The following is a 27,963-nucleotide window of genomic DNA, read 5'->3' on the forward strand; positions in this document are numbered from 1 at the left end:
AGCAATACTTACGTTGTCTCTGTCTAGAACATCAGGAAACCTGGTTTTGTGTACTCTGCACAGCAGAGTTTGCTCATAACAACGCGCCTCATTCGTCCACCGGTTTCTCTCCTTTCTATTCCTTATATGGTCAACACCCCTGCATTTTACCAATAAAGGGTGCGTCTACCACTCATATCCCTGCTGCTAACGCCTTTGTTACGGACATCAGAACAATTCTCGTCTATCCCCGCTGTACGTGATGGGTGACAGGGTTTGGCTTTCAACACAATATCTTCATGTCCCGGGTTGTTGTAAATTGCTGCCTCGCTTGTGGGTCCTTATAAAATAACAAAGATTATCAACCCTGTCTCTTTCTGTCTGCCAGTGCCAGCCACCTGGCATATACATCCTGTGTTAAGTGCATCCCTCCTAAAACCATGCCCACCAACTACAGGTGTCTTCTTTGGTTACTTCAGTTTCCAGTGGTCAACTTGCTTTTCACTCCAGGAGCCTCGCCTTTTATACAGTTCCAGCACTCACTCCACTGCAGAGACTCTCAGCAAATTACAGAAAGGGGCATATAGCTGTCCAATCAGGACAGCCAGACACCCAGTGGGAGCTGGTTCTATTCATTCAGGCCCTCTGGCAGACAAAAACGACAGGGGGTGGAAAACAATCCCTCCCACCACACTTCCTGCCTGCCCAGACACACTGGAGCGTCAGTAGGGACACCCAAGGTTTCCCGCCAAAGGCAAATCACACACACAGACCTCCCCCTTCCAGAATGGTAGAAGAAGGGCTAACAAATAACAACCATGCTAGAAATGTCAAAATAAGAAGAAAGCCCCCAAGTTAGTACTTGGGTGCCCCTATTGTGCAGTACTGGGGCTATCTACATCCTCCACCAACCATTTGTTTACTTCGAAAAAACATATGTATTTCCTTCCGTAACGACGCGTCAAATGTCCCACCCTCTAATGCCCCTGCGTGCAGCCACAACTGCCAGAAAGTCTACGGCATTTTGGGACCCATTCAATACGTAACCAGGGGCGAATGATCCGATAATATTCTTCCAAATATTCTGTATCTGAAAACCAATAAAAGGACTCCCGCTTCACCAAAATATTATCCAGATGGGAATGCATGCCATGTGCCCCGGAAAAGAACGAATACCTCCTCTCTCGCCCATGCGATTCCCTCCACAATTGAACTAAATTCAACTCTGTAATCACTCTATGTAGGGACGTGGGTGCTTGATGTTTCAGTAGCCCCGATCTTCATGTGCTGTCCAAGATCCAGAAGACCATTAAAATCCCCCCCATACAAATAAAACAGCCCTGAAACCCCCCACCAGCTTCATCACCGATGGGAAGTAGTCCTTGTCATCTCTGTTGAGAGCACACATTGACACATTCTCTCCATTCCAGCCTCCTATATATCAAAATAGTCCTCCCCACTGCATCACCTAAAAACCATAAAAAGTCACCCATTAAAATAGTAAAAGACTAGGTGAGAGAGGAATAGATTCCCACTCACCTGGGTGCATGGTAAAATAATTACCAAGTCCAAGCAAAATGTTCTGGGCTTGACACAGGGCAGGGAGATTGATCACTAATATGAAATTCTTACCCAGCACTAGGTATAGCCAAACCCATTCACTCCAAGTCGGAAATCAGTCTCCCGGTTGAGGGGTACCCTCCACATCTACTCCCCGCCGATCAGGGTGTTGTGCCATTGATTCCAACCAATTCCATACTTCTTCCGGTGACAAAAAGTACAGAGGTGTTCCATCTGCCAAAACTTTTCACTTTGAAGAACATCATATACTTTATATTCATTGTCCAGAGATGCCTCCTCACCGCATGAAAAGACCTTCTGCCTTTGGACCTCCAATGTGAAATCCGGAAAGATGCATCATCTCATGTTGCCCTCATTATAATGTTCAACTTTTTGGGATTCCTGTAGGATAGTGTCTCTTTCCCTGAAATGTTATATCTTGCCCACTATCACTCTTGGCAGGCTACCTTGGGCGGGGTGCTCCCCGACTCCCTTTGTGCCCTCTCCACCGTAATTCATTTTAAAGGTTTTAGCGTCTCCAGGATCGGCTTTTCCACAAATAACACTGGAAACCTCCTCTCTCTCCGGTACACCCACCAACTGTATATTACAGCATCAGGAGCGACCCTCTGCATCTTCCACCTTTGTTTCCAGCGTTCTCGTTGCCCCTATAAGGCCCTTCACCTGACTTTTGAGTTGTTCTCGTAAGTCCTCCTCGGTGCTCACTCTCTGCTCGACTTTGCGTCACCCACTTGCATACTATGCGCAGGTCAGCTGGAACCAGGTCCACATCCACGCCCACCTCCTTCACGCTCCCTTCCAGTGAGGATTTTGTTGCCTGAAGCTTCCATCAAATTGTCCAAAGTGACTTTCTGCCCCCCGAAACAATACAGCCCTCCTCACCCACCACCAGACTGTGTTTGCCTTGTTTCTGCTTTGGATCCACATATTTTTCCATTTTCTGTTGGCCCTTGACCATGTTGTGCTGTATTTTGCTCAAATGCTTCAATCTGCACTTTCAATTCAAAGAGCAGTTAGTCCGGGCCTTCCATAAACCCGTCTCAGCACTGCGGCGCCCAGGCGCACTTCTCAAAATGAACGTGCTACCATGCGCCAAACCGTTCAACCACCAGCTGCTCTGGTCCTCAATAGTTCCGCAGATTGAGCCGATCTGGTGCCCGAATTAAGCCATGCGCCCACACCTACCCCTAAGCATCACAGGGGATCTGCTTCTCAGTCTTGGGCCGGTTCCCTCTCTCCTGGCAGCCTCCCACGCTCCGTCCTTCGATCTCGGTGGGCTGCCACTGTTGCCACTCGCTCACCACTGTCCTGCGGCCTCAGCAGTCTTCCGGCGACTCCCGCTCCGGGATCTCTCTTCTGCGCTACACACGGGACAGCAGCCCGCCCGCTGCCATACTGCCAGTACACAGCCGTCCCAGCCTCACGGTCACCCAGGACTCTTCCAAGATGTTGCCCTTCCGATCGACAGACAAAAATTCGTCCCTGCTGCCACAGGCAGCGTGCCGAAAGTCGAATAGTTTAGTCTTCCGCAGTCTTGTGGTTAGGATTAGCTTCTTTTCATCATCCGAGCACCACCAAAAAGGATTTATAGCAGCTTTATAACGCGGGCGTCCCAGCAGCTCCGATACCACTCGGAAGGTTGGCCACACACGTCTCCCTAGTTGATGAACAGGTTAATTGACATGTGGTTCTAGTCAAACTCTATCAAGGTAGTATAGCAGAGCATTAAGGCAAGACTTAAGATATGGGGTTCTGTAATAATACAGTGGTCACACAGAGACTTCAAATAAATCAAGTTAGACAGAAGTTCTATATTTATTAGGCCTTTAAAACACATATGCGGTTGACTGCATTCTCTATTCCAAGCTTAAACAACGGGCTCAATCGAAATGAAAATGCAACTGGCTCTGCCTGAGACATTTATTTATTGTTCACTTGTTAGGTGCCTATACAGCAAGTAAATACTGTTTCAAAGCGCCCCCAGAGCAAAGGGAGGGAACAAGGGAGTGAAAGACATTAGAAAACAGGGGAGAACGGACAAACCTACAATGACTTGTGAGTGTTCAGAACATGGAGTGGAAGTGCAGCAAGGAAGAGGAAAGGAGGGTAGTGCTGAGGTGTCCGTGCTCGTGGGTCAGCCACGGATAAGTGCATGGTAGAAGTGCATGGTGTGGAGAGTGCTACAAAGCCTGGGGCCGCAGTGATTAAGTGCGAGCCTCCAAGGCGGAGGGAGTGCAAGGGCAAGTACTGAGGGTGGACAGGAGCTGGGACGATTGGGTGTGGGATGTCAGGGGCCCCAAGGATGCATGAGGGCCCAGGACACCAATCACATCAACTGTGCAAATTAGCAGAGGAGAGAAGAAGGATAGGAAGAGGTAAAGGGAAAGTCTTAAGCTTCTCAGAATTTAATAAAGTCCTACTCAAGGCGCAGAGAGAGGGGGAGGCTGTTCCATAGGAAGGAGCCAGCAGAGGAGGTAGATTGACCACCTACCCTCTGTTTAGCGAAACGCTTTACACACAGAGTTGGTGCCAGAGGTCTAGAGTGTATTTAGTGAGATAAAGTAGAAGATCGTGTGGTCCCCGGGCCCAGATGGTTCCATGTCATTTCATCGCCTGTAATTTCATCCCCTGTCATTGTAACGTGCACATTCCATCGAAAATGCTCATGGTTTTGTTTTTTTGGAGGGGGGTCCCCCTAACCTCACAAGACCCCTACCACACTTATTTTTGGCTATTGCCTACCTGCCCAAACCCTCATCTGCCCTTTCCCACTTCACCTAAAAACATTTGATGAGCACATTCGATGGAATGTGCACATTACAATGCCAGGGGATGAACATGCAGGCGATGAAAGGACATCGTACCGCCCAGACAGCCTTGTGGATGATGCAGACGGATTTTGGGAGAGGTGTCTATCAAAGTAGAACCCAAGGGACTTGGAGAAGGTGGTCTGCTGGGTGTTAGCCCTTGAGGTGCATAGCAGAGAGCCAGGATGTAAACGCATTACGGACCTGCGGGTATGAAAGTGGCTAAGCAAAGGAAGTAAGAGGGTCAGAAGTCGACGCGGCAAGAAGGCAGAGAAAAGCCCAAGATGAGGCAAAGGGAGAAGGACAAGCAACTGGACCAGGTTTCAGGAGAGCGTCAAGCAACAGGTCCAGGCAGAACAAGCAACGAGGACATGGCTGAAACTGGAACAAAGACTGAGCACTGAGGTCAGCAGCGTTACCTCTAGGAAGAAAGAGGTTGGGGCGTGCAGGGGCTGGTGCATGCTAAGCTTTTATAGAACACAGCAGCCAGTGGAGTGACAGCACTGGCACAAAGGTTGCCCATGGCAACGGCCCACGCTGCATGTGCGGAAATCAGCCTCTGGTCCTCTGCACAGCCGCAATGTGGTAAAGATAGCAACCCCTAGGAATCGAAGACAGCCCGCCAGAAAATGCCAGGGAAAGGCGGTCCAGTAATCTCCAGTGGGCTCGCCACGCAGGAAAGGCACAGCGTCCAGGACGGGTAAGCACTGAGACAATGACTCGCTATTAAAAGTCCACAAAGGCATCCACTTTAGATCACAACAATCACCATATAAATATGCTATCTTCTAGTAGACGCTATACCTACTGACATTTCTGCTTAGCATTGTTCTCATTTCTGAACATCACTAAGGTCTCAATATCTACACAATGCAAATATGAGTAAACATTTGATTTTCTCCATCATCAAGACAAGTATGGCACCAGAGAAAAATAACATCAATAATCAAAATATAGATATGCACCAACTCCCCTGTGCAAGTGTGAGATAGTGAATATATTAACCATGTAGAGGCCATTTGACATATAGGCAAGGACCAGTTAACATAGAGCTATTTTATTAAGCCATTTACTAAAATCCCTACTTTTACCCACACACAAACACTTAGTACTCACACTGTACACTCCCTCACATAATCGTACTTGTTACTCTTTCATGCACACTCGCAACAGAGCACAACTTGTGCTCACTAACCAATAAAATTACCTTCTCCAGAAACCACATACCCACACCGCTGCTTCTTCCTTCCTCCTGCTGGTTTGCACCTCCTCCTTTGACCTCATCTGAACTACCCTCTCAATTTCGCCTTGGCAGTCTCTGGCTGTGAGGGCTTCTCATCCCCTCTTGATCCCATCCACAACTATTAGAGTAGACTAGGCAGGGGGTTGGGGTTTCAAAGCCTGGGCTTACAAATTAACCATTTTGAACTACACAGGTGGCACAAAGTTGCCTGAACCCAGGGATTGGACTCAACAATAACCCATTTGAACCCTTAATCTGAGCAATCTAAACCATTCGTCTTTGAGAGGTTTGAATACCACTGAGCACGTATGCATTTTGGGCCATTCTGTGAGTTGAAATAACTTTGGAACAGTAGAAGGGACACATTAAAATTTGAAACCTAGCAAGCAGGAGACTATTAGCTGTGGGGCTGTGAAGATAGTCGTACCAATTTTCCCAGTTGGTGAATTAGTATAACAGTATAAATGTGTGTGCTCAGGTGCACTGAGCACAGGGTGGGTTTGCATGCAATACACTGAGAAAAACATCTATGTGTGAAGGTTGGGCTTCATGCAGTGAAAACTGAGCATGTACCTTTTATCACTGCAGTTTAATTTCCCTTTCCTTTTATAGATGAAGAATGCCAGCTATAACCTAGACCCCTACATCCAAGAATTTGGGATCAAGGTGAAAGATGACATGACGGAAGTGACAGGCCGGGTTCTCCCCGCTCCCATACTGCAGTATGGGGGCAGAGTAAGTAAATTCTGAGGTGGGGTAAATTCTGATTGTGGGATATTCAAAAGCTGAGATTATATGGTTGCTATAGCGAGAACACATTCTTATGGTACCCAATGTTTCCATTTAAACAGTTTAGACTGTTTTTAGTTAACATTCTGGAGGTGTGGTTGTGAAACTGGGCATAAACATTTGGATAGATTATTTCACTTCTTGAAATAGCATTATCGGCTGCAGGTAAGGAGAGGAATTCATACGTTTTGAAGTAAGTGCCAAGACTCCTCGAGGATTTTTGCACTTGACAGCTACTTTACACATTACTGCAAGAACACTGGGATGAGCTAGAGTTACTTTTTAACCTGTGACGAGGCCAACGTTGCAGACTATTGCTGATAGTAATATAAATCTTTCTTTTCCTATTTGGTGCTAGGCTTCTCATCTGCCCATGTTGTAATCAAGCTTAACCCTGTTTGTGCCACCATTGCTCTGACAGCGTCATCTCCATCTGTACTGGTCTACCATGATCACCATCTGTCCCTGGCAGTGGCAGTATTATCTCTCGTTTGGGTCCTTTTCGCCCTCTGTTCCTCATGTGCCAGGTGTACATATTGATATGATATAAGTCATTTATAACGCACCTGTAAACAACTGTTACTAGGCACATCAAGACAAGGAAGGGGAAGACAAGAGGAACAAATCAAACTATCTTACTAAGCCTTGTGCCACTCAGATCGTGCAAGTCCAAGGGGGAGGGAGAGGAGAAGTGGCAGGGGGAGGGTAGGGGAGAGTGCAATAGCTTCTTTGAGCACATTCTGTTCCTGATAGAACTAGCATGTCCCTATTAAACTGGGCTTAAAGGGGTGGGGGAGGGAGTCATTGATCATTTATTTGCGTTTGCTAGTATCACCTTCTATCCATGGAAGTGCCAAGCTTGCCTGCATTTCCTATTGGTGCCGCACTCGCTCACTGTCCAGTAGTTGCTAGTGACATATTTATTTCTCTGTTGTCTTATCCCTGGCTTGTGTTGGTGTATGCATCACACACTGCTCTTCACTGTGGCCGGCTCTCCATCTCAGACTCTGGCAGCATTGCCTCTGCCGATTTTGGCCCCAACTTGCAGTATCTCTCAGAAGTTGCATTGACCTTCATCCTCAATAGGGCCAGTGTTGCCATCTGTTTCAGACAATTTTAATGTGATTATATTATTGTGCCATTTAATCCCTCTGCCCCTGGTGATGCCAGACTCCCCCAGCTCCACCCTCTCCATCTAGAGTCCTCTTCTTCTCCGCTGTGTGATCTTCATTACCAATTTCTATGGGTACTTTTGTGTTTGCAAGATTTGATTGCACGTGTTAATGACTGTAACCTGCCGATCGATGACCTCCTCTTTTATTTCCCTTCTTGTGTTTTAACCCAGAACAGGGCCATTGCCACACCGAACCAGGGCGTCTGGGACATGCGCGGCAAGCAGTTCTACAATGGCATTGAGATCAAAGTCTGGGCCATTGCCTGCTTTGCCCCTCAGAAGCAGTGTCGGGAAGAGGTGCTTAAGTAAGCGGGGGCTGGGTTGTGGGGTGTGGGAGGTCCAGGGGGTGGTATGGTTTGGTGGTGCCACATGAGAATATAGTGGTAGGTGGAGAGGGCAGATGATGCTTTATTGACATCTTGTTTACAAGTGTAACCTCTCCAGGCGTATAGAGTTGTGATAGTGGAAATTACTACTCGAGTTCTTTTCTATAAAGGTGCCCTACGTTCTCTTGTGGCTGCTATTTTAGTTCTCCAAGTGTATGCAGATATGTATGTTAGGGATGTTTTCCACAGTCGCCTGGTGATGGACGACATATTCTTAGTGTAATGGCAAGGCCTCAAGGTATTCCCAACTCTCACAGTTTGTAGCGTCTCCGAGCCTTGGGAGAAGAAGAGCTGGTACCAGAGTATAATTCGGGCCATACACTCACACTATAAAATACACCACAGATGATGTAATGAAAATATATACATTCTTTCATATCGGTACTGCATAAGGTTAAAAACAGTCGACTTGACTACTTTTCATACATAAACACAAGTGCTGCAAAAAGGAAAGGACCAGAAAACAAGTCCTATGTCTATGCTCCAAAATTATGTAACCTCCTCCCTGTCGGCTTCAGACTCGCCCCACGTTCCTACAATAGAGAAAAGAACCCCAGACCCACCTCTTCAAGGAGACTCGCCTCCTCAACATCTATGCCATCACATTGCCTCCTCCTGCCACCTGACTTGCAAGACGCCACCCTCTCATCGCCACCACCCGCTACAGATGTACAGCCGTGCCCCTCCTCTGTGCCCCCCTGTATCCTTCCCCCGCTGTAGATCCGTTCTGCTGTATTGGTGTTTGCCTCTGTAAAGCGGATTCTCAAATCTAGGTCCAAGTGCAATAAATACTGTATTATTATTATTAACTGTATATAAATATACAGAAAAGTGTAGTGATGGGAGGGGGGGGGCACGGATTCCTAGGCATTGCAGGTATGTATTCACACAATACAGAGCACCAGAAGAAACCCTACTCACTGTGGTGTCAGGTAACAAGATACCATGCCATAGTACTAGCACACTTAGAATGCTCAGAGAGGTAAATATAGGTGAATTACTACACCAACAGACGTAGGTTTTACAAAATGGCGCTAAAAAGACACCCACTTCAATATAGGACCTGTTAGAAACCCAGTTCATACCTAAAACATCAGGCCAGGAGTGCTGGAAGCAGAGTAAGCACATGGTGGTGGTAGCAGACCAGAGAAGCAACTGTGCACCAGGCAAAATGGTAGGACTGGTCCAGCTACCGATTCTTGGTGTAAGAAACCTGAGAGTGTACAGACTGCTGGTTTCTGCTAAAATACCTTTTACACAAGTCTCTGGTGAGGGCTGTACAACCACTATCCTTAACGGGGGCAGAGCACCAAGCCCAAGAGAGAAGCTAAAGCTCTCTTAAGTAGCGAGGCCGAGCCGTCCGGCTCAGCTCAAGGTAGGGCAAATAGGCTGGCACAAAGTCTTCACACTTATCCATAGGAAATACACCAGGCGTGATGTTAAGATGGACGAATGGGAAGGTTTTGGGAGGCAACCGTATTTAAGTAAAATGGGACGGCACTGAGAGGTTAGCCAAAACCCAATCATTGTAAGGTAGGTGAGCAGTCAAGGAAAAATGGGAGAGAGTGCTTTATGGCTACAATAAGTTCACACGCAGCAACCAATAATTCAGGTTAGTAAGTATTTAAACCTTTAATTAGGCCATTAATTACACACCAATCATATATGATATATTTTATTTATATCGCGCCCATACACAGGTGTTTCAGAGCGCGACCAGGCAAAGGGAGGGGGAGCAGGGGAGAAAAACCAAAATCAAATGATCTTACTAGGCCCAGTGACATTGAGAACGTGCAAGTGCATGGGAAAGGGAAAAGGGGGAAAGTGCAACAGAAATAGGGAGGGGGCAAAGTGCAAGGCATAGGATAATAATAAGTTAGTGGATATAAGTGAATAAATAAGGTGATAAGAGCAGTGTTAAGGGCAGCCAGTAAAGGGTGCAGTGCAGGTCAAATCAGATTCGGTAGCATCTGATAAGTGCAGGAAAGGAGTTGGGGGGAACTGTGAGGGTACAGATAACAGGCCCCAGTGCAGGGGTGGCCGGGAGGCAATGCCGGAGGAAAGGTGACTGGGCCAAGGGGGCCCTGTTGGCAGATGAGGCAGTGCTGAGAGGAGAAGGCAGATCAGCGGGGGAGGAGAGTGTCAAAGGCAGATGCGAAGAGGGAGGTTTTAAGGAGCTTCCGAAATCGTAGATGGTTTTCCTCCAGTTTCAGGGTGGCAGGGAGGCCGTTCCAAAGGGAGGATCCGGCCGAGGACAGAGATCTGCCCCCTGCACGTTTACCTCGAGGGAGTTTGAGGTAGAGGAGCGAAGGGCTCGAGATGGGAGGTATATACGTAGGGATAGTTGAAGGTATTATGGACCCAGACCCCAGAAAGCCTTGTGGACAGTGCAGAGGGTTTTACCTTTAATCCTTGCATCCACTGGGAGCCAATGGAGGGATTTAAGTGCTGGAGAGATACAATCCCAGGGCTTGAGGCCAAGGACGAGTCTTGCAGTTCTGTTCTGGATTAGCTGTAGAGGGCGGAGGGTGGAGGCGGGTAGCTTTAGAAAGAGGCTGTTACATTAGTTCAGCTTAGAGAGAATCAGAGCTTTGGAGACAGTGAGCTTCTGTGGGAAGGAGAGGAAGGGAACGGTACCTCTGAGCAGGTGTAATAAGAAATTAGATTTTTTTGAGACTTCAGAGATGTGTGAGGAGGAGGACAGTGTGGAATCAAAGATGACCCCGAGGTTCTTTGCTTCGCTGGTAGGTGCAGGAGGAGGGCCGAGAGTGGCAGGCCACAGAGTAAAGGGGAAGGAAGGAGAGGGTGTGCTGATGAGGAGGATCTCAGTTATAAATATAAATCAAAGGTAGGTGTTGCTACACAAAACCATCTAAACATATATACACATTCACCATTAGAAGAATAGAATTGCATGTGAATCAATTACTAGTGCAATACAGGTGAGTAGTTGGATGCGCCTTGAAACACTTGTGTATAGGCGCTATAAAAATGCCATCATATATCATATACCAAGGAAAAATAGTAAGAATAAGCACAAGTCCAGCTTCCCTCTGTCTTATGAAGTCCAACCCTAAGATGGTATGTGACCTTGTGCCCAAAGATCACAACTTCCAATATGTAGCCTCTTCGGGTAAGGTATTCAGGAATGATGCAGTGGGCCGTGGTGGTGCTGCTTTGTAAAGTTTTTAAAAGTTAAAGTCAGATAAGTACCCCCACTCTACCCTTTGCACCAGGTAAGACCTAGGAAAGGTTTCTTATCCCAGGTTCGATGTCCAGAGACCAGGCCAGAGGGTGTTAGGGACAATTTCTTTATGCCCAGGGAAAACTAGGGGAGACAGGGGAAGAAAGCAACAGGTGTGTAGACTTACCACCCTTGCTCGGGATATTCCAGCTTGCCCTTGTGTAGGTTCCAGACTTCTACGTTCTTTATTCTGTTCTTGTTCCCACCGTGCAGGTCGTCTAGACAGAAGGATACTTTGTTTCTGGGGATTTCATTTTGGTTGGCCGCAGTGCACATGAGTCGGTTCTGGGCAGCTCTTAGTTGAAGACCCAAACAAAGACAAAGGACAATGTCTGCAGGAGAAGCGGCATCAAGAAACCTGAGGGACATGACGACGGGATTCAACGAAGGTTACCACCGTTGGGTGGCAACATGCAATCGTACAGCAGCAAACAGGGAGCAGGTGACATGAGGCACAAGCTGGAGATCTGCAAAGTTCTGAGGCTCTGCTCAGAATGATGACGGCTGCAGTTAGCCGAGGAGAGAGCTGGTCAGTCCACTGGTTGGTCAAGCACACCTCTGAAGGCTCCGAAGGCATGGATCCTCAGCCAGGGTTTGAGACTGGTTGTTCCCACCAGTCCAAGGGTCAAAGCACCAACACTGAGAGCAAGCAGAGGAGCAGGGCTTCACCAAACAATCACTGGAGTTGATGCTGTTCAGCTACAGCAGTTGGCCTTTGGTTGCTAGCGTGCTGCTCTTCTCCGTAGAAGTCTTTGTTCCAGCAATGGTGATCTGATGAATAGCTGCAGGATCCCTCTTTTTATCCAAGTTTCAGCTGGGGCTAAGCCCACCAATGTTAAGGATCTACAACATTCAAACAACCCAGGGTTGTCTAGTCATGGGCAACCACTGCTCATCACATCCGTCCAACAAGACTTTCGGGCATCAGAGGAAGTGGACTGGGACCAGACAGTCCAAGCCCTCTCCTCTGGCTCACACACATAAAGCCCACTTGCCTGCAAAGGCAGCAGCTGTCCCTGGGATAGGGGTTTCCATAGAATGCATTTCCTGACTTGATAAAGCAGGAAGAAGACCAAAGAATAATTTGACCAAAGAACATGCAAAAATCCCATGGCATGGCTGTTTTAGGGTGCTAGCCATGTTTAGTAGCCATTTGAGGTAAATGCAGAAGTGCATAAGTACATCATAGAAACTGTATAAATATCACTATAGCCACAACCTTGTCTTAAGCGCATTGTAAAAGTAACCAAAAAAAACCTTTCTATAAGAAGATTTAAGGATACAAAGTATCCTAACGGCACTTCACTGTAAGGGGATGTTTGCAATTGTAACAATACAAGAAATCACAAAGAGAGTCTCTCAGTTCCGATAATCTTAGGGACTAGCCAGCTGTCCCATAAGAATGAGCAAATATGCAAGGGAAGTAAAGCAGAAGGCTTCACTTAACTCCAAAAAGTCAGGACAGGCTTCTAAACAAAGTAAAAAGAAAGGGTGCACCATAGAAGCCTATGGGAGGAAAGCAGCAAAAAGAAAGTCTTTCCCAACACCTCCCAAAATCCAGGGTGGATTTTGGAAATCAATCTTGACATCGGATATGTCCGTGTCACTGTACCATGCGAGCATGGCCAAGTGATGACATTAAATTGCAAAAAGGTATGAATTGGTAGGAAAAAACCCTTAAGCACTCAGCAGAGACCACCCACACATGACGCGAGAGGTGGAAATCCTCAGGATCAAAACCAGTATAAACCAATATTGAGGCTGCCATTTGCAGGGAAAGCTATAGCCTTCGCAGGCTATTCGGCGGTTACTGTGTAGCCAGAGGAAGGGGCTGGGATTGTCTAATCCCAATCCACATCCTGGTGCTTGAATGTCTGTTGCTGGGCAGTTGTCAGGTCTTGCAACGGTGCTTTGGACATCACTCTGTCCCTTCTCCCGCCTCAGCGACCCTCTATGTAAACAGTGCAGAGCTACTTTAGGCTGGGGTTTGTTGACTCCATAGGATTCAACGCAATTATCTTGGCTTATTCACTCCATTTACAACTCCAATGGTATGAAGTTTTCTTTGAATTCTTTCCATATAATGGGCTTTGCCTGGTATGCTCCCCTGCCAGGACTTTCTTGCATAGTTCATTCAATTTACAATTCCAAGGGCATAGATCTTCCTTAGAATTCTTCTCGTATATTGGTTTTGCCTGGTTTACTCTTCTATCAGGACTTTGATACAATTTGCTTGGTTCACAATCCCAAGGTCATGGATCTTCCTTAGGTTTATTTTTTATTTTTTTATTTACTTGATTCAATCAAAATAAATGAGTTTTACAAGAAAGAAGAGAAAATCAACAGTTGTAGAAGAAAATATTGAAGAATATTAAGAGTCACTGTATTGAAAGTCACTGTTTATCCAGTTCTTCACTGCCGTTATTTGCAAAAGGATGTTTCAGCCCAAGAATCTGTTTCAGAGTCTGTGTTGTGGCGATTGTCCAGGCGGTCCTTTCTCTGCTGATTAGTCTCTCCCACCAGAGTTGTTGTTCTTGAGTGTGCGATGCCAACAAAAGTGGGCGGACGTAATTTTCACTAATTGCCTGAGTTCTCGGGCAGTTCAAAAGAAGGTCCGAAGAGTTTCGAGCTCCTCCTCATTTTTACAGAAGCGACATCTATTTGAACTGGATAGACCTCTAATCGCCAGGATCTCGATGGTCTTTTCTTGCTGATTTGTTGGGAAATTTGGCGAGGTAGTTCGGGATATAGTGCTCAACTTGTTTTGTTGTAAAGGCAGATGGTTAGTTCACTTAAGCTGAGCCGCCCCGTCAAGAGTCTTTATCCAGTCGAACTCCTCAAGTTTCCTTTTTATTTTCATTGGGTTTTGTAGGAGCTCCTCTTCTAGTTGCGAGATTTCGTTTAGCTTGTTTTTACATGCTGTTTTTCAGCAGTGTGCATTTCGCACCTTGGATTTCCTCCCCGATTATGTCCAAGATGGTAGGACAATTTGGGAGCTGGGTTTTCCTGTAGAGCATCAAGTTGTTGATTTCGATGGTTGCTGCCAGCGAGAGGAGACGCAGTTCTCTTCGGATGAGCAGCATAGATGTGCATTTAGGAAGGCCCAAGACAGAGCGCCAGAAGAGCCCTTCTAGCCGGATCCAAAGCTTTGCTGGAATTTGCGGCATAGCTTCGCCGCATATGACGGGGAGGGTTCCACCTTTGCTCGATAGAATCTTAGAGTTGGGACCAGTGAGAATCGGCCGTATTTTTTATCTACCACTCGTGCTTGAGCAGATAGCTTCCGCACCTTATTCAGGAGAGCTTCTTGAGCTGCTGCGTTGGTTTTTGAACAATCGAGCATCACGCCAAGATATTTGAAGCAGTGAACCTTTTCAGTCGTTCTTTTCTCCTTTTCGACTTTTCCAAGACAAGGATCTTGGTTTTGGCTACGTTAATTTGGAGATCATTGATCTGTATAAATGCTGCCAAGTTGTCCAGTTGGCGTTGGAGACCAATAGGAGTAAGATCCATCAGGATCATATCATCCGCATATAGCAAGCGGGATGTTTTCCTGGAGCCCATAGTTGGAGGAAAAGATCGGATCCAGGCTTCGGTTTTCTGGAAGTCGCCCATATATGCTATGAATAGGGTGGGGGCTAAGGGACAGCCCTGCTTCACTCCTCTGCCTGATGGAATTTCCCTCGATAACAACTCTGCTAGATTTAACCTGAATCTCATCCTGGTGTTCTTATGAAGTGTGCAAATTGGTTGGGGGCAGTTCCACTCGCGAAGTTTTCTCCATAGAGTTGTTCTATTGACCTGGTCAAATGCTTGAGCCAGGTCAATGAAGGCCAAAAAGACGCGAGGGGCCCCCTCGCAGATTTAGCCTTTTAATGCGCTCAGAAACAAGATGTTTGCCGAGGTCCCAATGTTTTTGGTAAATCCAGTTTGAAAAGGATCCGCACACTCAGCGTTTTTTGCCCATTGCTGGAACTGTTTTAGGAGCAGAGCCCCAAACACTTTTCCAATTACGTCGAGAAGTGCTATGGGGCGGTAGTTGGAAGGATCCTCTTTGTTGCCCTTCTTAAATATGGGTACCACTATGGAAGAAGTCCAGGAATGTGGGATGGACTTTGAGTCCCCACATCGCTTGAAGATCGCACTGATCCGCTCTAACCGCTCCTCTGGATGATCTTTCAGGTCAATATTTGTGATCCTGTCGGGCCCTGGAGCTCTTGAGGATTTGAGCCCACGTATGACCTCTATTATGTTCTCTTTATTACTTAGGTCAGTCCACGGTGTCTTTACGACATCGTCTTCGATTTCGATCGTAGCAGAAGGAGGTTTGAAGAGTTCTTTAAAAAAATTCATCCAAGTTTCTTCTCCAATATTATTGGCCGAGCTTTCTTCCCCTGGTGTAACGGTAGATCTCAACAAAGTCCCGGGAATTCTGAAGGGTCATTTTCTGCAACATCAGTTCTGAGTCCTGTTGATAGAGCGTTTGACGATGGTGCATAACCCAGGATGTGTAGGCAATTTGTCCCTTGCGCAATTGGTCTAGGTTTTCTTGTGTAGGCTGGGTGTTAGCTAGCCGCTTCAGTTTCCTTAAGTCGCGACGCTTATCTACCAGGATCTTGCAATATGCATGGCTGCGAGGACCAGACATAGGTTTGGGTTTTGCTGTTTGGGATGTGAATGGGACCAACAGAGGCTGGTAGTCAGGAGCTGTGGGAGTGTCCTTCGTTGATTGTTGTTTCGTTATGCTTTGATATTGTGATGTAATGATCGCCACCGATCTGGCAGAGAGTTTTAGATGATTTCTTTGTTGATTGCACTCAACTTGGCACAGCATTGCAGATTTTTCGGTGTTAAGTGATTTCCACTTTAGCGACAGCAGGTTGTGGTCGCTCACGTTTGAGGCAATTACCTCGAAGGAAACGACTTGCGTCGCTAGATGCCTGGTCACAAAAATGTGGTCGATGTCCGCTGAAGAACCTCCTCTCGACCAGGAAGAAAGCTGGTTTAATCTTGGGAGTAGGTCTCCTGCGTTCACGAAAGCTCTTGATGACATTAGGATGTTCCATTTTTTACCTCTGGCTTCTCTGTGTCTCGCAAACGTTTGCTGAACACTTTTGTTTCCCGTGGGCGGCAGGTCGCGTTTAGATCCCCACATATAATTGTTTACTGCTGGATGGTCTACCAGCATTGTGTCGGTAGCTTTTTCCACCATCAGAAGAAAGTTTTTGTCATCGATGTTCACAGGGTTACAATAAGCATTTATGACACCTAGCAATGATATCAGGGGCCTTGTTTTCGAGTCTATAAGATGTTCCCATTGAAGAAGTGTGACAAGCAAATGCGTAGATGATAGTACGGTTTGTAAAAGATGTAGCCCACTGCCTGAACGGATCGCTGTTAGGAGGCCAGATGAGGGGCGTCCCAATTCCCCTTTACTTGCAGGGGCAAAAGCTATGGTATATCCGTCCATGGTTGGTTTATCCGTCATCCAGGATTCCTGGATGCAAAGAACGTCGAATTGACCCAGGTTTATATCGCCTTCTTTGGTTAAATGTAGGAAGCCCCTTGTGTTCCAGGACCCCAGGGCCAGCTCTTTATTTGACGACTTAGATCTTTCAGTTGCAGTGTTCGTAAGAAGACTGGCGGGTTGCTATTGTTTCCTGTTCAATGTTAGGGCCTTCGGAATCCAGGACCAGAGTTGGGCAAGAGGAGTCTGCTTTGTTTTAGAGGAAGGAGACATTGCACTTTGCTTCGGAACTTGTGAAATCGTTCGCTGAATGAGGTCTAATGGCCCTTTGGGGAACCGACCTGCGGCCAAGAGGTCTTTGTAAGCTGAGTTGTCCAAGGTCGTTCTTGATGTCTCAAAATGAATTTGTTTGGAAATACCAGAACTCTGGTGTACACTTCGGCTCTGTACTTCCAGGGCATTTGCCCTGGGTTCTTTGCGTTGGTTATCTTTTGGGAGATGATCCTTTGTTGTCCGTGATGAGAGCGCTGGGGTGTCAAAAACATGGTCCACTGAACCTTTGGACCTTACGGTCTGGACGCATTCACGCTGGTTTTTGGTCGGAGATAGACCCTTTACGGTCAGTTCAAGGAGATCGAACCCCAATTTTAGAAAGTTTTCAGTGGCATCCGAGATTGTGTTTTTTACTGAAGTAGAGGAAATATACAAATATGCGGATGCTTGTTTCCCTTCATGGATCGGTTTGACCAACGCAATATCTTCGGTTCTCAGACGCCTTAAAGACGGGATGCATTTGAAAAGATTTAGCACGTATCAACGGTTGAGAATAATATATTTCTTACTGTCGAGAAGTTGGTTCTAGTTTGAAGGTACGAGTCTTCTTGGCGCTTATTGGCAATTTCTGGTTTCTTGGTTTTGAATTACGATTTTGATGCAGGATGTCTTTTTCTAGATAGGGGTCTTCGAGATCTTCAAACGGAGTATTCGCTTTAGTGTCTAAACAGACCCTTTCGAGGGGATTGGGTCCTCCGACGTATTCCATATCTATGACATGTAATTACCACAGCTGTGCTGCTTCGGAAACTTTTCCGGCGTCTGCGTCCTGCGTCGATGACGTCGATGCGCCGCCGTCGAGGACCTCCTCCGACGTCCGACGTCATCCGATGTGATAAGTAGGACGCACGACGCCCGTAGCCTCAGTTCCGTTTTTTCCGCGAACGTGTTGCTTCGTGTTTCTCGGTTCTAGCCTCGACTCTTTGGAGTTCTGTTCTTTCTGGTTCTTCGAACCTGTTCGTTTGTGATTCCTTCGACGATGTCTTCCACTTCGTCTGCAACCCCGCGTCCGGGCTTCAAGAAGTGCGGGGAGTGTGGGTCCAAGATGTCGGTGACTGACTCGCACGACGCCTGCCTCTGGTGCCTCGGGGAGGCCCACAACACGGATGACTGTATCGACTGCCAGTCGCTCACGTCCAAGGCCTTACTCGAACGTAAGAAGAAATTGTCGGTAGGTCGGGTGTCCAAGCCCCGGAAGTCGAAGTCGGCGGGGCTTTCGACGGATGATTCGAGGGGTGACTCTCCGCGTCATCGTCGGAAGTCTCGTCGGTCTTCTTCTAGGAGTCGGTCTCGCCACTCCTCAGCCTCTTCGAGGCATTCTCGGAAGCGCCGTCACCGGTCGCCTTCCAGGTCCTCTTCCGAGGACTCTGCCCGGCACGTCGGTTATCCCACCAGCCGTGCGACGCCGGAGGAATGGGCTTCCTTCGGGAAGAAGATGTTGGCGATTCTTGAGTCGCAGGGTACTCAGCCGTCCGCGCCCCCGCGTGGGGTCGGCCGTGAGAGTTCGAGAGACACCGCTCGCAAGAGTGGTCGGCACGAGTCACGGGAGAGGTCCCGTTCGGACAAGGAGGCTCGTTCTCGACGTACCCGTTCCAGGTCCCGGTCCTCGACGCGCTCGAGACCGTGTGTACCTGTGAAGTCTTCGAGGAAGACATCGACGTCGGTGGCGTCGAGGGCGTCGACAGGCTTTCTCGAGGCTTCGGCTTCGCGGAAGTCGTCGACGCCGTCGACGATCCGGTCGTCGAGGGACACGCTCGGGGCTCCGGCCTCGAGGGATGTGTCGACGCCGCCGATACTGGAGGCGCTGCAGCTGACGTCGACGCCGATTTCCTCGACGTCGTCGCCGATCCTCTCGGCGCCGTTGCCGGTTTTCTCGACGTCAGCGCCGATTCGCTCGACGCCATCGACGCCTTTCGTGTCGGAGGTGCCCCGTGTACCGGGTGAACCCCCTAGGAAGGCTCTGGTTAAGAGCAAGCACTCTCGGGTGCCTTCTTTTCGCCAGCTGGATTATATTTCAGAGGCGGATGAGGATTCTGATGGCCTGGTGCCTAGTCTGGTGCCGGATGATCTTGTCTCGGGCCACTGTCAGTTTGCCGATTTGAGACAGTCGCTGCATGATGCCAGTGGACTGGACACCTCTCCGGAGGTGGAATTTTGTAGACCTGAGCCTGGTTCCCATGCCGATTCCTCCTACAGGCGCCTTATGGCTAGGGTTTCTGAGTATCTGGGATGGTCTGCTCCCCCAGGGGAGTTTGTGCAGGATGATCTGACGGACATCCTTGATGTTGGTCCCCCAACTGACCCGGTACTGCCGTTCCATATGGCTTTACAGAGAAGGGTGGCGGCGGCTTGGACTGCTCCGGAGAGTCTCCCGGCAGTGGGCAGATCCATGTCGCGAAAATACCGTCCAGCCAGTAGCGACCCCTGCTACTTGACCAGGCACCCCACTCCGGAGAGTTTGGTGGTGCAGGCGGCCACGGCCCCGGCAAAGCAGGCCTCGTACCCTACCATCCCTCCTGATAGGGACGACAAACGTTTTGATGGCTGGGCGAAGAAAGTGTTTTCTTCTGGTGGTATGGCGCTTCAGGCGGCCAACTCCATTTGTGCCTTGTCACGTTTCACGCACACTCTGTGGAACTGTGTTGCGTTAGCGGCTGAACATATTCCCGAAGGGGACGAACGGGATGGCTTCCTTGCTATGGTCCAGGATGGTAAGGATGCCATGTGTGAGTCCGTTCAGTCGGGTTTGGACTTAGCTGAATGCGTCAGTAGGTCCATGGCGGCGAGCACCGTGATACGCAGGTTTGCGTGGTTGCGGAAGTCGGGGTTTGCTCCTGATGTGCAGTCCCGGCTCCTCAACATGCCCTTTGATGGTGAGCACCTTTTTGGCAGCAAGGCTGACGAGAGCCTTGAGAGGTTGCAGACCTCCAAAGCTGCAGCGAAGTCGTTGGGCGCTGCAGTTCGCCAGCCTCCGCCTTTTCGTCCTAGGGGACAGCAGTGGAGGGGTGGTTCCTTTCGCTATTACTCGTCCTTCAGTAAAGCGAGAGGAACTGGCAGTCAAAGAGGCCAACGCAGGGGTACCAGAGGTGGACGACAGGGTACCCGTGGTGCCAAGGCCGCTCGGGCAGTTGCCTCTTTGCCCTCAGGTAACGCCGCAGCCGCTCCTACTCAGTCATGAGGCCATGTCCCATGGTTCGCCGGTTGGGGGAAGGCTGGCGCAGCATCTTGTAGAGTGGCAAGCCATTACTTCAGATGTGTGGGTTCTGGAGATCATAACCCACGGCTACTGTCTTCCTTTCCGGCACAGGCCTCGCGACAATCCACCGGGGAACCTCTCTTTACAGAGTCCGGATCCGCTCCTTGCGCAGGAAATTCAAGCCCTGCTGGAGAAAGGCGCCATAGAACTGGTGCCTGTAGCGGAGAGGCACAAGGGATGGTACTCCCCTTATTTTTTGATTTCCAAGAAAGACGGAGGATTGAGACCCATCATGGACTTGCGCGGTTTGAACAAACTCCTCAGGAAGGACAAGTTCAAGATGGTCACTCTCTCTCAAGTCCTCCAGGCCCTTCAGCTTCAGGACTGGTTGGTGTCACTCGACCTCAAGGATGCTTACTTCCATGTGCCGATCCATCCCAAGCACAGGAAGTACCTGAGGTTCGCGGTTGGCGACTCGCACTTTCAGTTTCGGGTCCTGCCGTTCGGATTGACCTCCGCCCCGAGGGTTTTCACCAAGCTCATGGTGGTGGTGGCAGCGCATCTCAGGCAAGGGGGGATTCACGTCTACCCCTACCTGGACGATTGGTTGATCAGGGGGAGCTCTCCCGAGCAAGTCCTGGATCATCTATCCGTCACCTGCCACTCCCTTCACAGGCTGGGCTTCTCCCTCAATTTAAAGAAGTCCCATTTGACGCCAACACAGCGGCTCCAGTACATCGGAGCAGTGCTCGACACTTCCCTGGGGCAGTGTTTTCCTCCCCAGGTGAGGGCTCTTCACATTCAGCAGAGGGTGCACAAGTTTCAGCATGCCAAGACGCTCCCAGCGTTCGAGTTCTTGAGGTTGCTCGGCCTCATGGCATCCTGCATTCTTCTGGTGCCAGAGGCTCGCCTGCGGATGAGATCTTTGCAGTGGGCACTCAAGACGCAATGGTCGCAGTCCTCCGGCAGGATGTCGGACCCGATTCAGGTGCCGCCCTCGGTCGCCCGGGACCTTCTGTGGTGGGCCGTCGACGGCAACTTGATGAGGGGGGCTCCATTTTGGCTACCCTGGCCGGAGGTGACGATCGTGACGGATGCATCCCTCACGGGATGGGGGGCTCATGCCAACGGGCTGACAGTCAGCGGTCGTTGGTCTCCGTCGGAGTCCAGACTCCATATCAATCTGTTGGAGCTGAGGGCCGTCAGGCTAGCCCTGAAGGCTTTTCTGCCGACTGTGCGAGGAAAGAATGTCCTGATCCTGACGGACAACACGGTGGCCATGCACTACCTCAACAAAAAGGGGGGGGCAGGGTCACTTCCTCTGTGCAGGGAGGCAATGCAGCTCGAGTTCTGGGCCATTCAGCAGGAAGTTTCGATCTCAGCAGTTCATCTGGCCGGAGTGGAAAACGTGACGGCGGACGCTCTGAGCAGGCAGAGCGCGATCTCTCACGAGTGGGAGTTGGCTCAGGAGATTCTCCTGGAGATCTTCGGCCTTTGGGGGACCCCTCAAGTGGATCTCTTCGCCTCCAGTGTCAACCGGAAGTGCGAAAGGTTTTGCTCGCGGGAATTTCCTCCAAAAGGAGCCTTAGGAGACGCGTTCGTGGTGGAGTGGTCATTCCCGCTGCTGTACGCGTTTCCTCCAGTCCCCGTCATCCCGCAAGTGCTGCGGAGGTTACGGAAGTTCGGTTCCCGGATGATCCTCATTGCTCCGGCGTGGGCTCGGAGGACGTGGTACCCGGACCTTCTAGACTTGTCCATCTGCCCTCCACGTCGTCTTCCCTACCGAGACGATCTGCTCTCACGGGAGGGGGGTCAGGTTCTCCATCCAGAGGTCAGGTCCCTCAACCTTCACGCTTGGCTTCTGAAAGGTTGAGGTATCGGGATTGGGACCTCCCTGAAGACGTGATGGAGGTGTTGCTTTCGGCCCGTAGGCCGGCAACAAAGTCTCTGTACCGTTGCCGTTGGCGTAAGTTCTGCGACTGGTGCAGGGTTCAGAATGTGGATCCTTTTGCTTGCGACATCCCCATGGTTCTGTCCTTTTTGCTTTCTTTGGCCCACAGGGGCTTGCAAGTGGGTACTATTAAAGGTTACCTGGCGGCGCTGTCTATCTTTAAGCGCTCATCTGAAGAATGTTCTTACTTTAAAATCCCTTTAATTTCACAGTTTCTCAAAGGGCTCACTAATGTGTTCCCTCCGGCTCCTTTCCTGGTGCCCGGTTGGGATTTAAACCTTGTACTTCGGTTCCTTATGGGTGCTCCGTTTGAGCCTTTACATTCTTGCCCTTTGAGGCTGTTAACTTTGAAAACTGTGTTTTTAGTTGCGGTTACTTCCGCTCGCAGAGTGAGTGAGTTACAGGCACTTTCAGTTAAGCCACCTTTCACTGTATTTCACAAGGACAGGGTTGTCCTTCGTGTTCGTCCTTCTTTTCTTCCGAAGGTAGTGTCGGAATTTCATTTGGCCCAGAAGGTTGTTCTTCCGGCTTTCTATCCTCCTCCGCATCCTGGTAAGGAAGAGGAGAGGCTCCATAGGCTTGATCCTAGGAGAGCTTTAAGCTTTTATGTTTCTCGCATGTCCCGGGTCAGAGTGGACGATCAGCTCTTTATTGGTTACGCTGGAAAGCGTTTGGGGCAAGCTGTGACGAAACAGACTTTGTCCCGCTGGATTATTTTGGCCATCTCGGAGTGTTACAGCTTGGCGGGTAAGGACCCACCGGTGGGCTTGCGGGCCCATTCTACCAGGGGTGTGGCTGCATCTACTGCCCTGCAGAGGGGTGTTCCTATTCGCAACATCTGCGATGCAGCCACCTGGGCTTCAGTACACACATTTGTACGGCATTATTCCCTCGATTCCATCCGAGGGCAGGATCTGGCATTTGGCAAGGCGGTCCTTTGCTCTGCTATTTGATTGGCTATTCTAAATTTTATTCTAAATTCTTTCCCTCCTCCTTGTTTTGGTACTGCTTTGGGAGTCTGTCATAGATATGGAATACGTCGGAGGACCCAATCCCCTCGAAGAACAAGTTACTTTCTTACCTGGTAACGTTCTTTCGATGGGATGGTCCGACGACGTATTCCATATCGCTCCCTCCCTGCCTTCCCCGCTGCAGAATTTCTTTTGCGATTGCAGCTTACGTTCCGCAAGGCTTTGTGTCTGACTGGCAGTTGACTTAGGTCACACGTTCTGGGGGAAAAAACTACAACTGAGGCTACGGGCGTCGTGCGTCCTACTTATCACATCGGATGACGTCGGACGTCGGAGGAGGTCCTCGACGGCGGCGCATCGACGTCATCGACGCAGGACGCAGACGCCGGAAAAGTTTCCGAAGCAGCACAGCTGTGGTAATTACATGTCATAGATATGGAATACGTCGTCGGACCATCCCATCGAAAGAACGTTACCAGGTAAGAAAGTAACTTGTTCATTTGTTTGTCTCCTGCTCTTCTTTGCAGATTGCCATGCTGGGGACAGAGAAAGTCTTTTCGCTTCATCCCGTTTGTTTTGGTTTGTGTCTAATGACGGCTTGCGTTCGGTGTTGGATTTATCGATGGAACATTTTTGAACACATGGAGCGCTTCTTGTGTCTAGGCCCCAGGTTGGGTTCGCAATCAGTTTCTTGCAGCGATTTTCAAGAGTTAAGAATTGGGTGTCGGTTTCTTCAATGGGTTTTGATGCGAGGGCGACTTCTGGCGTTTCGGAAACCGAATAGACACTTAGGTTCATTAGGTCCTCGTCAGTACCAAGAGCCGCCACTTCTTTAGGGGAAGAAGCGCAAGAGATGGTATCTGCGTTTGTAGGCTTGATCTTAGATGGCCCCTCGCTTGGGGCAGTTACTGCTGGGGCGTGAGTCGGAAGCCATATAGAGGGTCCCCCCTCACTGCTTAAAGGTACTGTTGCTTGAAGCAAAGGTTGTGAGCAGACTTTCAGGTTGTTCGGTTTGCGCAGAACCCGATTAAAGAAGTCTTTTTTTGAGGAGGGGGCAGCCTTTTCTATGGGGTCGATTCTGATTTGGTCATTCCTGCCGGACTGGATCACAATCACCTCGTTGTTTATCGAGCCATTTGTGCTCTGGCCCAGAGGTTTTCTTTTCTTGTTTGTAGGAGTATTTGTCTTAACCAGGTCTGTCCTCTGTTCCAGAGGAATCTCGCTTTTGTTGGTCGTCCATGTCAAGGGGGTCTGAGAACTAATTTCAGCAGTTTTTGATGGACTTGCTGCTGAACAAGTGTCAGCACTGGCTTGCTGAAGATGAGAAAGTTTTCTAACTGAATCACAGCGATCCTCCTCTTCCTTTTCTGCTCGATTGTTCAAAGCGTTAATATACCCTTCAAGGAAAATCAGCCGGCTGTTCATCATTGCTGTAATTGATGTGTGATCTTTTAGGGTGTCATTAATAGATTCATACAATTTGCAAAAAGGGGCAAGGGCAATCGATACTGTGGACATGATGGACATCAAGTTCGGCTTTTTCCCCGGAGAATCTTTAGGGGTGTTTGCCGGTAGTTCACTTAGCCGTCGATTTCTCAAAGGGCTGTGCTGAGTGCGAGAGCCTCTCGATTGATCTGAAGAAGAGGTGGGTCTAAAACCTGCTGGTAATACAGCCTGGTCTGGCAAATGTACACCTATTTGCTGCGGTGCACTAGAGACTGCGGCAGACAGTACGTCTACCGTGGGCGACTTTGAGCCTGGGTTTGCTATGTATTGGCCCCCCCACACCCGCTTACCGAGTGCGTGGGTCCCCGTTTCCAAGGGGGGGGGGGAATCACCATGTCCGGGCGGCTCATTGCCCATGATGACAGCAAGCCAATGGGATCGGGTGCAGATGAGGGTAAAGTAGCAGCAAAAGGAAGAACTGCCTTGGGATCCAAAGTGTTCGCGCAAACAGTTTTCAGTCGTAAATCTCTGGGGGCCGCCTGCCCTCCCTTGAGTAAGGGCCGCAAAGTTGGATTTAGCGGCAGCTGCCAGGGGGTGGGGGGGTCGGGTGTTCTAGGTGATCCAAAGTGCCAACTGACAAGAGGCGAAGGGGGAATCCGGGGCATGTTGACCCCCTCTGCATTCGTCGTTGGCTCCCCCCCTGTGCAGTGTTGATCCGACAGTCCTGTTTGGGGGGCGGCCTGATCAGCAACCGCTGTCAGGATTTCTACGTCCGAAAGTTCTTCTGGTGCTGTGTCTTTCCGTTTGCGGAATTTGGCAACATTTCTTTTTACTGGCGAACTTGCAGCAACAATTTTCATTGCACCTTTCGGTTGATCTCTTCTAGGGCTTGTAGGTGCATTTGAGATGTTTAAGCGCAGGCTATGCAGCACTTTTTTGCCAGATTTTTGGCGTAGGTGGGCACAGCGCTTTCTTCGGGCAGGAGCAGTCGTTATTTATAACAGACGCTGGTTCAAAGAGCTGTAGCTTGTTTTTGGTCGATTTTGGTTTACTTTTTCAATAGAGAGGCCCTTGGGACTGTTTGAGCAAATTGAGGGTGTTGCTGCAAAAATAGGCAGGTCTTTAATGGGGCTTGACTGGTCCGGAATAGTCAAAACCGGGCCTCCCCGAGTGATGGCGTGCAGGGGTGCTGCTGAATGTGGACTTTTATTTGATTTTGGGGAGGCAAACAAGACGTACTCGGCGGCGTCGAGGTGGTCCCTTTGCCCCCCAATGAGGCATTCTCGGTTTTATTTTCTCCACCTACGTCAGGGGCGCCCACAGGTGGATGAAGAGGGAGGGATGCTCTGCCGTCCTGCTCCAACTCCTCCCCTCCCCCCCTCCCCCCCACCAAACAATCCTCCCTTCCTCCACTCCTTACCTGTGTCCTCCAGCAGGGCCTCTCCTCCGAGATGCGCTCCCGAGTTATCAACAGGCTGCAGAGTAGTCGCATTAGGGTGAATGTGCGTGGGGTGGGGGAGCGCCGTCTGTCTGCTTCGACCCACTTTAGCGTTTGACCCGCTGCGGTTTCTTCAGAAGGGCCGTAGGGCATAGATTTGTCCATGTGCTTTTTCGCACTCCTTAACTGCCGGCCTTTCTCCAGAGGTGGACTTACATGGAGGACGCTGGCCTGGGTTGCTTCCCCGCCACGGGCTGCCATCAGCCCCGCTCTCAGCACCACAGCCGCCGCAGACTGCCGCCGACTGCAATTTTCTCTGCAATTCCCTCCGCGGTCGAGGGAGTTTTTGAAAAGAGTTCAAGTGGGTTCTCCCACACACAAAACAGCAGCCAGGGAAAGCAGACTCAAGGGGGACTGCCGCCGACTGCAGTTTTCTCCGCAATTCCCTTCTTAGGTTTATTAACCCACTCGGTTTTGCCTGGTATACTATCCTGCCAGGATTTAATGAAACAGATCATTCATTGTGCAATCCCAAGGGCATGGGTTATACTTGGGATTCTTTTTTATACACTTCCTTAATGCAATTTAGGGTGCATGTCCCAGACTTGCAGAATACCTGGTATTCTCCCCTGCCAGGTTTCTCTCATGTATTCAAACACATTCGGAAAATCTACGGGTATATTTTCCCCCTAAAGCTTCTCTTTTACTGATGTATTTGTATGTCCCTGATACTCAGTTTGTGACGTGAGCCGTAGTGAACTTGCTCTAGTTTGGGGTCCAAGAATGGCTCCTCCAGCTCCCTTCCGGTGCAGTGGCTGAAGTCTGCGCCTGGATTGGTTTTGGTTAGGCGGTCGTTCCACGCTCGGATGCGATGCTTCTGAAGTTCTTGCAGCAGGATGACCCAGGTTCTTCCAACATGCCCCATGATGTGAGGAGACACACAGGACATTGCTCCGATGTGCTGCAGTGAGGTTCAACCCAATCGGGGCAGTAGGCAAGACATATGTATAGTGGTTGCAGGATGGCCCCTCTTCACACTGCAGGTCAGTAGCAGCATGAGGGAATGTCTTCAGCCACGAGTCCTTGATATGCAGAGTCCCAAGCACCAGCTCAGGACGGTGACTGGTGTAGATACATTTCCAGTGGCTGGACACCCTCCACACAAGGATCCCAGGGTATTTCAAATAGCTTCTGGCAGCAGGCTTCTCTTGCAGGGGTTCAGAATAGTAGGTCCCACTAGTCGAAGGGTTGAAACTTTGACAAGGGTCGTCTAGGATCGCAGGAAGAGAGGCAAGGAGTCATAGTGACTGGGCTTTGGCAATGTTTTTCTGACCTCGGCTGAAGTCGTCGCAGTCCTCAGCACAGGCTTCTCTTCATGGGGATCTTAGCTCTGGTAGTCGATTTCAGGTACAACTGCAGGACTTCTACTTTTAACCAAAATTCGGTCTGGGAGTTCACCCAGACCATGAATGGCAAGGATCTGCACCATTCAAACAGGTAAAGGGTGTCCCGTCATGGACAACCTCAAACCTCACATCTGCCCAGCAGTGAATATCACCTGGCTGGAATGTGGATTGGGAAAAGACCGTCCCATTGCCCATATCTGTCCAGGTCGCGCATCACCGCCACTTTGTCCAGGAATCCAATCTGGATCCTGCAGAATGAATGCATTACATCGCATTTCCTGACTTCAGAAGACAAGAAGAAAGTCAAAGAACAAAATGGCCAAAGGACAAGCGTAAACCACATGGCACTGCCATTTTGAGTATATGGTACTTAAAATAGCATTCTGCTGTAAAAGAAAATATATATATATATATACGTGCACCAAAATAAACAGAAGAATTTGATCTGTTACCACCAGCTTGTTCTGGGCACAAAAAGGTATCAAAAATGTTAACACAGAAAAAGATGAAGGGATACAAAGTACTCCTCCAGCACTTCATTGCAAGGTGATT

The 27,963-nt window shown here is 49.3% G+C and overlaps 1 protein-coding gene across 3 annotated transcripts in view; it reads left to right on the forward strand.

Annotated features, from left to right (window-relative positions):
* The window catches only part of LOC138503099 (protein argonaute-1), a 582,484-nt gene that overhangs the window by 199,699 nt on the left and 354,822 nt on the right, over nucleotides 1-27,963 (forward strand). For all 3 annotated transcript variants that reach the window (XM_069622604.1, XM_069622605.1, XM_069622606.1), the window contains exons 10-11: nucleotides 6,223-6,345; nucleotides 7,745-7,878. In XM_069622604.1, the coding sequence (XP_069478705.1) occupies nucleotides 6,223-6,345; nucleotides 7,745-7,878 (257 nt within the window). The remainder of the gene's footprint in view (nucleotides 1-6,222; nucleotides 6,346-7,744; nucleotides 7,879-27,963) is intronic.

This window comes from Ambystoma mexicanum, chromosome 11 (assembly GCF_040938575.1).
Source record: "Ambystoma mexicanum isolate Mex_15411 chromosome 11, UKY_AmexF1_1, whole genome shotgun sequence".
Classification (NCBI taxonomy): Eukaryota; Metazoa; Chordata; class Amphibia; order Caudata; family Ambystomatidae; genus Ambystoma; species Ambystoma mexicanum.